Consider the following 12,012-nt stretch of genomic DNA (forward strand, 5'->3'; position numbering starts at 1 on the left):
TGGATTCGGTGAATGTTTGGCAAAACAAGGAGGCACAGGATGAAATGCAACCCACTCAGCCTGGCACACGAGGCCCTCCACAGTCCACCCCCGACAAGCCTTTGGACCCACGGAGGGGCTTGCGCGGCCCAACCTCCAAGTCTCTGTTCCTGCTGTTCCTTCCACCTGGATGCCCATTCCCCACAGCGCCCTCATCCATCTAGAACCTTCCCATTTATTCTTTAAGACCGAGGTCCATGTTACTGTTTCCTGGGACTGAAGTTTGGCCCAATGACTCAAGGATTTCCAGTGCACCTGGAGAGCAATTTCTGTGCCCTCTCAGGACGCTTCTGGCGGGGATGTCAGAAGGCCTGCCTTGAGGCTGAGAGATCCCAGGGTCCAGAAGGGTCTTTCAGCTCTAGTCTGGCACAGATGCCCAGTTAGCACAGGATAAACAGAGGAGACTCTAAAAGGAGGGATGTGGACCCAACAGGTACAAAGGTGCCAGGAAGAGAGTGAGGGGCTCGGGCCCAAGACCAGACCCCACGGAACAGCCCCGTGATTCCTGCAGGAGAGAGGACGAGGGGGAGGCTCCTGGGATGAAGGATCCTGCAGGGGGCCTGGAGCAGAGGCTGAGCTTCTCGGCTTTAACTTGCATTCGAATCACCTCGGAACCCTGAGGAGACCCGTTCCTAAACCCCACCCCACGGGCTAGGACTCAGTGGGTTGAGGCGGGCCCCTGAATCTGCTCACTTTCAAACGAGGGCCACCCTCTGAGACGCACTGGGTCACAGGTGCAGGGGAAGGATGGAGACAGGCAGGGGCCTAGCAGACATGGTACAGAAACGCTCAAGAACCACAGAGATTCCCCAGAACACCGAATCCCTGCCTGGTCACGGAAAGCCCAGAAACACAGCTCACCAGAGACCACGCCGCATCCAGGTTATTTAAAATATGCCCCAAATAACTCAAGGGAGATGTGTTTAATGAGGTAGGGCCACATCGGAGCTCTCGCATTCTACAGGCTGTAACCGGAGCGCTCATTCCAAAATACAGACTCTCTTGTCAAGACTTATCCACCAGCAACTGTAAGTGGGGAACTTAACCCCTCCAGGTCAGGACTGAGGCCATCGCTGGCTCAAGAAACCCTCCTTTGACTGAATTGTTCACAGAAGAAATCCAGGCAAACAAGGGAAGGGGGGGGTGGGTTCGCCTCCGCTTCAGTTTTATACTCATTGCTTCTTTACACGTGAATTAAGACCACAAAATGAAACCACGCTCCTGGGAGGGGTCTGTCAGATCAGTGCCCGGGGCTGCCCCCCTTCAAGGTCTGGCCTTCGGAACAATGCAGGCAGAGCCACTCATCAAATGGAGATTGACTTTTATCTGATTAACCGCTGGAGAGACATCCTTCTGCATCTCCCAGGAACATTCTGTGGGAAAGGCGTTTTGCAGACTGCAGGGAAAAGTTGGGCCTTGGCTTCCCTCCTGCTCGGCCAGTGGAAAATTACAAAGGAAGCAAAAGGCTGCCCTCTGCTTTGCTCACTGGTCTTCCCGGGGCCCCGGAAAACAGAGAGAAACCCAGAACCGGAGCGAGCCTGGACTTACCTGGAGCGGAGAGGAGTCTGGGAGGCGGTGGGGGCGGGGGTGGTGGGGGCAGCGGGGGAGGGGGCCGGCACTGGCAGATGTGCTGACAGCTGTCGGTCACCTTGGAGCAGGACTTCTGGGGCTCACCGTGCGCCACCTGCAGAAATAGGCACAGGTGCCCGAGACAATGAGGCAACTGCGTGCCCACATGGGACCCGCCCCCGCCCCCCAGACCTAGACAGGAAGACTGGACGGGCTGGGCTGGCTCAGGGGGAGCAAAGGTGTGGGAAGCCGGCCTGGCAGGATGGGAGAGCGAGGTTTTCTTTCCAGCCTGATGCCACAGGTATGGGGCCCGCGATGATTGGTCTGGGCGTAATTGAGAGGCAGACGAGCCCTTGAAGGTTAACTCCTAGAATCTCCCCATTGTCCAAATAAGGAAACTGAGGCCCAGGCAGGAGAAGGGGCCGCCCGAGGCTCTCACACCCAGATGGTGACGGGACACTGACGTTACCTCCTCTGTCACCTGACCGAACCACGTCTGAAGTTTGCCCCGCTCCAGCGCAAGTGCAAGACCAAGCCCTCGCCCCCCTCTCTGGCCACAGCTCCTGATGGCCTCCCTGCGTCCACTCTGGGTCAAGGTCCCCCCATCTTGGGGGAAGAACCTTACCCAGCCGGGCCTCTGCTCTGGCCCATGTGACCAAGGGGCGCCGAGCAGCCTCCCCAGGGTTATCCACGAAGCAGCTGAGTGGTCCTGTGGGGAACACACCTGACTAAACCGCCCGCACCCCCGGGACCCCCAAATGCCCGTCCACAGCTCAGATGATCAAGGGGCCATGGGGCCCTGCATAGGAGCTCTGATGCCCTCCAGCCCCCCTCACCTCATGCTCTTGCCCTCTGCTCTGCCCTGGATGCCCTCCTTCCAGCCCCTGGCCCCTGGCCATGCTCCCTCTCTTTGCATCAGCTCCTTCAATGGCTTGGAATGTTCTTCCACACCTTTCCCTCTGCTTTGCCTGTTACTCAGCTTGGCTGTCCCCTCCTCAGGGAGGCACCTCTGCCCCCCGGACAAGGTCAGCTCTCCATTTTACAGGGTCTCCCAGGCCCAAGTTTCACTTGATGGGGCAGGGGTCTACACTGGGGTGTCTGCCTGGTCCATGCCTCTATTTCCCACTGGACTCAAAGGTCTGTGGGGTCAGGGGCCAGGCCTTTTGTTGTTGTCTCTTGCCATCATAACACCATAAGGAAATCAATGCCTGGAATTCACCAGAATCCATGCCTCTTGAGTCCTGGCCTGGTGTGCTTTCAACACCAGTCCCCATTTTCCCCATGTGTAAACTAAATAGGTGAGCAAAAGTGGGTTGTGCTCAACCAGCAGTTCCCAGTCCTGACTGCACATTACAACTTCCGGGCAGCTTTAAAAAATACTCATGCCTGAGCCTTTCCCACACCAGTTAAGTCAGAATTTCTGCAGGTGGAGCTGGGCACACATGCTTTGTTTAAGCATCCCAGGTTAAGCTTCTAACATCTAGCCAGCGGGAGAACAGCTGGTTTAGACCAACTGCCAGCATCCCTTCCTATGGCAGAGTGCCATAAATCCTTGAGTCTAGCACTTTCTGCCTGTCCCAGACAGCAGCTGATTTAAAGACACAGAGAGAAGAGCTGGTGACCACCCTCAACCTCAGGGATGCCCACAGTTAATTTCTCTGGCTGTCACCTCCAGTAGAAGAAACCCAGAACCCCAATTTCCCGGCAACCTGCCACGGCAGGCCCGCCTTTGGAGGCCAGTGCAGGCCCTTTGCTCTATGAGTCCCAGCCCTGCAGAGAGAGCCAGCAGGGCTGGGCTGCTCCCTTCCTATTGGTAGATGGGAACATGCTGGGCTCACGTGGCTACGGGTATAGCAGCAGGAGGTAGACTGATTGACAGCCCTGACTTAACATCCATGAGGCCGAGAAGCTCTTGCTCACCACCTTTTAGCAAAGGCCCACTGCACAGCAAACTCTGGAAGGCAACCTTAGCTCCCCCTGGAAGAGCATATCTTCAGATGATGGGTCTTTTCTCCACCATTTTATGGAGAGGATTAGCTCCTTAGACGTCAGGGCAAATCCACCGGCTTCACCGGTGCAGTTGTCAGCCCGCCCATCACGTCATCGAGACGGTTCTCTGGAGTCTGACCTTCTAAGACCATGGGGGTTGCTCGAAAGCTCCTTTTTCCCAACAGCTGGCCTCCGAGCTCGCTTCTCCGCTGAACTCTACCAAGTGCGCGAACTTCGAGCAATGCCATTGCCAAAGCAATTACTTTCCCACTCTCCAAGGTGCAATTTATGTGAGAGCGTTCAAGAGGAGCACGCTTGTTTAACCTGGCCCAACACAATGACCTATTTTTGTGAGAGGATAGAAGGGCACAGATGTGTGAGTGCTTAATGCGACGGAATTACAGGCAAGGAAATCAGAGCCAAGTCCTAAGGCTGAGGGCGGGGGCGGGAGGGAAGGCATGCGCTGAATTTAAAAACTCTGTGGTCTGGGTTCCCATCCCAGCGCAGCAGAACTGCATCTGATTAGTTAACTGTGAGGATGCGGGTTCAATCCCTGGCCTCACTCAGTGGGTTAAGGATCGGGCGTTGCCGTGAGCTGTGGTGTGGGTGGGTGGAAGAGGCGGCTCGGATCTGGTGTGGCTGTGGCGTAGGCCGGCAGCCACAGCTCCGAGTGGCCCCTTAGCCTGGGAACCTCCATATGCCACAGGTGCGACCCTAGAAAGAGACAATACATACATACATAAATGATTACTTAAAAATCTGTGGTCTGTCACATAATGGTCGTACCAAAATGAGAGTGGGCACAGCTCTTAACCAACCACCGTCCCCAAAGCCTCCAGCCTCGGCTGGCTGTCCCCCTGAGGCTCGTCACCGGGGTCTGGTCCAGGGCAAGCCTCTGCGGCCTCTGAGCCTCCCTTGATGACAAATGGCCACACAGGCCCGTTATCCACTTGCCAATTTCTTGTCGTCTTTCAAAGGCAGCTCTTGCCCGGCCATCCTCACCTCCGAATTAGACCCAGCGCTGCCTCTTCCCCTTATAAACCCTTCTCTTTGGGGCACTTTTCCCACTGTGTCTGCCCCCCCTCCCCAGGCCAAGTTATGAGCATCTTGGAACAGAAAGGTAGGCCAGTCTATGCTTCTTTCATCCCGACCAAAAAGGACTCCCTGAGCCCTACTGTGTGTCAGTCCTGGGAAGAGGCTCTCATTTCACCACGAGGACAGTTGAGAGAGGTCGCTATTGTCATGCACACTTGCAGGCTGGGGTGACAGACTTGGCCACACTAGGTACCCAAGTGGCCCAGGGCCCAGCATTCAGTTGGTGCTCAATGAAAATGTATGCCGGGGAGGGTCTGCCCGGTGGTGGAGAAACACGGCAGGGTCTCCCCGGCTCCCAGCTCCGGGTCCGCTCGGGGTTCTGCAGGCTGGCGGTGTCGTGTTTAGGCCAGTGGAGGGGAAACCTCGGGACCACAAGCTTGTCTCAACACCTGGCTTGGCTGCTTTATGCCTTGGGGAGCCTCACAAGAAGAAACTTGCCCCCTGAAGTCACCCACTTTTAGCTGGACTTGACCAAGAAGAAGCAGAGGCCCGCAGAGTCAATGACCCACCTAAAGGTGGCAACAGGACTTCCCGTGACCACTCTCGACTCCAGTTTTGCCATTGCCTACCTTCCTGTCCCTGCTCAGCAGCATCCTCATGGGGCCAGAATCCTGAGGCACAGGGAGGTCCTACAGCCACCCAGACTGGGTCCCTGGCACTGTGGTCTGGGGAACCCGGCTCCTGAGCCACCAGTGCAGCTGTCTGGTCTGGTCCTCCTAAATAGTCCCTGAATCCATCCATCTCTCCCCACTCTCAGTGCTATGGCCCGAAACCAGGCCGCCATCGCATCTCCACGAGGCTCGCCAGATAAAATATAGGACACCGTGTAAGGTTTTAGATAAACAACAACCATTTTTTATTTCCTCTTTTTTCTTTTTTGGCTGCCCTGCAGCATATAGAGTTCCTGGGCCAGGGATCAGATCTGAGCCGCAGTTGTGACCTATCCTGCAGCTGTGGCAATGCAGGATCCTTAACCCACTCCACCAGGCAGGGGTCCGAACCTGCAGCCCAGAGCTCCTTTTTAAATATAAATGCGGGATATATTTATGCTCAAACATGACCCATTGTTTATCTGAAAATTTCATTGGACACCTGTATTTTTATTTGCTAAACCTGGCAACCCGACTCGCCCCAGCCTCGTTGCCCCTGGCATCGCCCGCTCTCTGAATCCACAGTCTGAGCTGGAGCGGGACTGTGTTTCTAAAATACCAATCTGAGATTGTATCATCTTTTTCTTAAAACTTTCCATGGCCCCTGGAGTCCTCAGGATCAAGTCCAGAGGGCAAGACACAAGGTCAGAGGCTCCCAACCAAGGCTTCGCCTGGGGCTGTGCTGCCCTCCCGGGGCTCTTCCAATGCCCCACCCTCTCCTCCAGCCTGGGGCTGTGTCCTCTGCCTGGACACCTCACTCACGATTGCATCCTGGCTCCTGACTTCTTCACATTTCAGCTGAAGCCCTTCATCTGCAAGGTTTCTCCGATTCTTCCCCCAGCTTCCATCTCCAAGCTCCTGGCTCCTACTGAGCGCTCTGGCCCATCCTGAACTGCTTAACAATCTCTCCCGTGCTGGACTGTCAAAGGCCACGAGGGCAGACCCCTTGCACTTAACCGAGGGCCTGGCAAACAGTAGGTGCCCAATAAATGCAGCTGACTACATAAGCAAAGCTGTAACGACTGACCATCGGGGAAGGTCAGCCTCTCTTGGGTCTGGGGTGGCTCCTCGTTGGCACACAGCGACCCACAGGCCTGGATCAGAGCCTGTTTCCCTGCCAATTGCTTTAGGAGGGCACCCACAAGGGTGATGGCTTCTGGCATCTTTTATGGAGACAGGCCAGCACCACAGCAACTTGATGAGACACACTGCTGTCACACCTAATAAATTCGCCAGCCTGTCATGCTCTTCACTTGCCAAAAAAAAAAAAAAAAAAAAAAAAAAAGACTCATCTGGAAGTGAACTTAAAAGAACCCTAAATCACAAAAGCTCAAAATCTCAATTCCAGACACAAGAAGGGAAAAGGGAAGAGGCTAAGGCGTCCCCCTGCCAACTGTGTAGGGCTCTTTAATGTCCTCTGACTTTCATGATGACGTGTCTTATCATCTAGGCAGCAGCCAGAGGCTCCGGGGCGATCTCGAGGTTGGAACCCGGTACTGCAGGATCACAGATCCCTTGCTTCACCAGTGATCCAATTGGTTCCCCGACTTCATTGTGCCGGCCTCATCGTCCAAATGTTTACTATGCAGGGGGAGTCTTCTGGCAAAAAGCTCACGAAAACGGCTAGATCTCCTTATATTTAAGAAGCCCCTATGACGTGACAAATGATAACTTCTCCCCTTAAAGAGGAACACAGGGCTTTGTGGGCTTCTAGTTTTCCTCTTCTCACCTCTGTTCTTCTGGATTCAGCTCTTTTGCTCAAAAACCAGATCCATTCATTCCAAAGCCCCTGCTCCCCTGGCTTCTCAGTCTATCAATCATTTGTAGATGGATTTTGCCAGCACCTCCAGCCAAAGTGTTACCCATTCTACCTGTCTGGAGGATTTCGCTTCTAATCGATTTTCATAAAAATTGATTTGTATTGAGTAAGAGCATCTGAAACACACACACACACACTTGCTTGTGTTAAGTATCTCCTGGCTGAGGGACACTGCTGAAAAACAGAGCTATTTCACAAATGTCTTTCTTTGGATGGTGGAGATGGGATGGGGGGTGGCGGGGGGGGAGGGTTGTCTCTCCTGCCAGTTCCTGGAGCAGAACTCCAGTTCTTGGAGACTGATAGCATTGCCGTGTGGCACTCTATACTGGCTGAAAAAGTCTCACAGCAGAGGAAAAACCAAACGCGGGCATGTAAAAAGGAAGCATGCTTCACATCCGAGGTTCAGTTAAAAGTTAAACAAGAGAAACTGGTCCCAAACCACCCAAGTGTTTAGAAGTGACAAAATCCTGGATCCTGAGGAGGCACAGCTGAGTTTAATTACTGCCGTTTCACACATGCAACAAAGCTGTCAATGCCCAAAGGAAAACAAGTGTGAGTGAGACAGAGGCCAGCCAGGGAAGAGAGGAGACTGGCTTGGTGCTGGGGGAGGAGAGCGGACCTTCCCTCACTCAAGCAGACCCACCCACGCATGCTCTCCCCCCACCCCGGTGGGGGGGGGCTGGTTCAGCATTACAGCCCCGGGGTCTCCCCTAGTGGGCACCCAAGTTCCCACCTAAACAGGACGGATGGGGCGGGTCCCCAGCAAAGCCCCATCCCTTGGGATAACTCATGAGCCTTGGCAGCCTGGCATCAGGGCTACCCCATCTCTGGACTGTGACCTCCTACTCAGGGCAACTGTCTACACAGTCCCCTATCCCCCAAAGGCCACCAAGAGAGCATGAAGCTGCAAATACTCCAGAGTGGCTACTTCAGTGATGGAAAGGGTAAAAATGCCCTCCAGAGCCTGCTGAACCACTAGCAATTCAAAAATGTTGATCAGACGGTGTAGTGAGCCACAGAGCGCTTGGCTCGCCAGATAGATGAGCGGCGCTACTATTACTCAGATCAATCATGGCAGCAACAGCTACCGTTTAGTGTTTATTATGGTCCAGGCACTGGACTAAGTAACCTTCATCTCAGCAAGTTTTTTATAATAGTGCTTGATGCAAGGAAGAAGAAATCAGGGCCCAGAGAGGTTAAGGGCACTGCCTCAAGTCCCCCCGCTGGTAAGGGGGCAGAGCGGGGGCTCAGAATGCAGAGCTGGCACCAACGTCCACCTCTTCACGACGCCGCGGTACCACCAACTCTGTGCGTTCTGGGAAGGACTACAGACCATCCATCCCACCTACCAGAGGTCTCTTGAGTTGGCGGCTGCCTGACCTCCGCCCTGGGGGCTGGGGGACCCAGAGCGAGGATTCCATCCTGAGGCAACCCTTATAGAGGGACAGCTCCTTCCTGCATTCCCCTGCTAGGGGCCACCACAAAAAATCTGTCCACATCCTCAACTCCACCACCCGCAGGAAACACACCCCCTTCCGTGCTGCGGTCCAGTTTAAAGAAGGCTGATGTGAAGTTTACCAGTGCCTCTGGTGGCAGATAAAGAAGATAGTCTTGGGATCATTTTTCTCTGTAAGTTTGTAGAAGCTCTAAGGTTTCCTTTTCTGCATTTCTGCTACAGAATAGTATCACCCAGAAGGCATTCTCCAGGCCCCTTCGGTTCCGAGGTCCCGTCCTGCAGGCCTCAGCTGGCCAGGTCTGAAGCCTCCCACAGGACATTTTTATCTTTTCAGGGCCAGAGTATGGGGAGCGCTAGCATCTTTTGTGGTCCTAAACTCTCTCCAGGACCAATCAGAGGGGCGACAGCAGGAAGGCACGGTTGTGGGAGTGAAGTGACAGCCACCCCATCTTGACCAGGAGGTCCTCCACCCGCAGCCCACGCAGCCCGCGCCACCGCTCACCTGCACGAAGCCCCAGAGCGGGTGGAGCGCGCAGTGCAGCAGCAGTGAGGGCCAGCAGCAGCCACGGCGCAGCACCAGGTCCCGGAGGAGCATCTCGGCCCGGGGCACCTGCTCCTGGGGCGAACTGTCGGGGGGAGCAAAGCTCGGTCAGGCGGGAGCCCCAGGCACCGTCGCACGCGTAGCAGTCCCGGCTAGGCGGGCACGCCCCGCGCACCCTGGGGCACCCTCGGAAACCAAGCCTGGTCCTTCACTCCACCTCGCACACTCGCGGACCCTTCCTTCCTGCATCCCAGAACTCACATTCCGTCGTGGTGCACGCTCCCAGAATTCTGCGTGCATACCTTGCCCCCATGCATACCTCCCGAAACAGCCAAGCACACTTATCGAGCCCCGTGCACTTTCCCAAAAACAACTCTCTCACTGTGATCACACTTCAAACCCGGAGGGCACCACTCACCCTGCGTGCACACCCACCGAAACAGCCGTGCACACCCACCGACTCCTGCCAGCGCCCTCGCTGACCCCGCAGGCACAGCACCATGAAATCACACGCTGCGTACACCCTCTCTGCTCGGCCGGCCCTCACTGCGCACACTGCAACGGAGGCACCTCTGTGCGCACCCCGTGTGCCCTCGCGCGCTCTGCCGAGCCCTGGCCTCCCGCCTCAGGGCTTGAGCTTCCCCCACGTCTCCGTCTCCGCCCGCACCCCTCCAGTGTCTTACGCCACCTTGCCTGGCGGCGGCCCCAGCCGATCCTCGGCGCGGGGAAGGGAGGTCCTGGCTGCCCCCGCGGCAGAATCTGTTCCCCAGTCGCCGGACGGCCCCCATTTAAAGCCAGCCGCCTCCCCAGTCCCCCGCCCTCTAGGCGGGGCCTCGGTCCTCACCCTGGTGACTGCGCGGGCGCCTGGGGGCTTCACATGCCGAGGAGGAGCGCTGGGCACTGGAGCAAAAGTTTGCGCGCGGCTTGGGCCTCCCGGGCGGCTGAGCCGGGGGCCGGCGCACGGCGCGCTCGCACGGGGCGCAGGGCGCGGTGGCTCCCGGCTGCGCCTGGCCGCGCGGGGCGGGAGGGGCGGCACCCAGTGCCCAGGGCCCGGGAGGGCGGCCGAGGCGGAGGCGGAGGGCGGGGAAAGTCTCCTCGGTGCCGCCTGGAGCCGGCAGCGCGTGCCCTCCCCGGGTCCCCGCCCTTCCCGGTGGCGCCGCGCGGCTGCCCGGGGCGCGGGGGTGCCCGAGCTCTCCCGGCCGGTCACGCCGGCCCGCGAGAAGCAGCGACTAGAGGCGCTGGCCGGGAGCGCCCGCTCGGGCCGCAGGGCTGCGGGCGGAGGCGAAATAAATAATGCACGAAAAAGGAAAACAGACGTGAGCCGAGCCAGAGCCTCGCCCGCCTCCCGCCCCGGACTGCGCTCCCGCCCGCGCTCCCCGCCGCCGCCGCCAGCGCCGCTGCAGTGATTCCTCGTCTCCATCTAGCGAAGCTATTGTGTATTGGGCGCTTAATAATTTATTTTTCCACCCGCGAGGAAGAGGGCTCCCAGCTCCCAAGGGTCTTGCTCCTCGCCTGCCGTCCCTACCCCAAGTTTCTCCGAGGCGCCAGGAAGGGGGTAAGGACAGGACTGACTTGTGGAGACCCCCTTTTTGCGCTCGGTCCTTGCGGGCGCTCTCCCCTCCCCCGCCCCAATCGGAGAGGGGGCGAAGGTGCCCGGGGTTGCCTGGGCTGCAGGCGCAAGCCACCCCTCCCAGAGCCAAGTGCGGTGGTCTGTGGTCCTGGCGGGGGTACCTCTCCATCCACACGAATGCATCTGGGGAGCAGTTGCCCATGGCCCTGCGCAGGACCTCTCCTGCACCGCTTTGCGTCAGCCATCTCAAACTCCTGTTGGAGGCGAGATTATCAACAAGTCGGTGGCAAAGTAGCGCGTAGGTTTCTTTCAAACAAGCTGCCCCTGGCCCCACAGGCCGCACCGCAAGTATGCGTGGCCGCTTGGCTAATCCGGTGGGAGCACTCGGCAAGCGCCTTGATTGATGGAATGGCCTTCCAGAGGTCCCCCACCCCACCCCAGGACAGGGACAGTCCTATTTTTGGGTGAGGTATGGGAACCAGGAGCTCAGGACAGAGAGTGGAGAGTCAGACATCGTAGCTCATTCATCAAAGGAACCTGTACTTAGTTCCTTTTGCCTATGTCTGGGCGCCCTTAAGTCACCCCGTATAAACACACTAAGTATAAACTGCCCTGCAGACCAGCTTTCAGGCCAAATTTCCTCCTTCCTGCAGAGTGCTGACCCAAGGCACTTCTCCGTATAAAAAGTCTGTAGAGCCACAGCTGAACCAGCCAAATGCGTGCCCACAAATATGAATGGAGCCCTGCCCCTTCCCTCCCAGAGCTTGGGATCGGATCTGGGAGCCAGAGAATAAAACCAGCCATTCCGCTGTCCACTGGCAGCTGTGGTGGCACAAAAGATCCTGCCCTCTAAGTGGAGGACAGAGCAGTGGAGAGCGGAGGGTCAGTAAAGACTGGGGGACCTGCTGGGGATGGGGGAGCATTCCAAGCGCTGGAAACCCCTTGGCAAAGGAGTGGAGATACTTGTTCATTTGTCCATTCAGTCCAAACGTTGTGTCTGGGAGCACCTGCTAAGGGCCAGACAGAGCATTCTACGTTGGGTATACACCAGCGGCCGAATCAGATCTTGTTGCTCCCTTTAATGGGAAGGAGGAGGGATGGGAAGAAAACACCCGTGTTGCAGGGAGGGGTTTCCTAGATGACTTTCCTTCACCAATGGTTTGAAGCAGGAGAATGAGGCACAAAATGAGCGCTTTTAGTGGCCCAAAGTCTAAATAACACTGGGTATGTTAACACATTTCCACATAAGCCAGCCAGGGTATTTCGCTCAGTACGTGACTTCAG

The 12,012-nt window shown here is 56.8% G+C and overlaps 1 protein-coding gene across 6 annotated transcripts in view; it reads right to left on the bottom strand.

Moving 5' to 3' along the window:
* PRIMA1 (proline rich membrane anchor 1) overlaps window positions 1–10,842 on the bottom strand; it is a 62,806-nt gene extending 51,964 nt beyond the window's left edge. The window contains exons 1-3 of one of the 6 annotated variants that reach the window (XR_002346035.1): window positions 10,003–10,150; window positions 9,120–9,243; window positions 1,588–1,723 (exon numbers count right to left, since the gene is read on the bottom strand). Coding sequence is in view for 3 of the 6 variants with exons in the window: in XM_021099648.1 (XP_020955307.1) it covers window positions 9,120–9,243; window positions 10,003–10,578 (700 nt within the window). In the remaining 3 variants the exon portion in view is untranslated. Of the gene's footprint in view, window positions 1–1,587; window positions 1,724–9,119; window positions 9,244–9,846; window positions 9,945–10,002 lie in introns of those variants that run through there. The other 5 variants (XR_002346036.1, XM_021099649.1, XM_021099650.1 and 2 more) reach the window with 5 other exon arrangements.

Source organism: Sus scrofa, chromosome 7 (assembly GCF_000003025.6).
Source record: "Sus scrofa isolate TJ Tabasco breed Duroc chromosome 7, Sscrofa11.1, whole genome shotgun sequence".
In the NCBI taxonomy this organism is placed as follows: Eukaryota; Metazoa; Chordata; class Mammalia; order Artiodactyla; family Suidae; genus Sus; species Sus scrofa.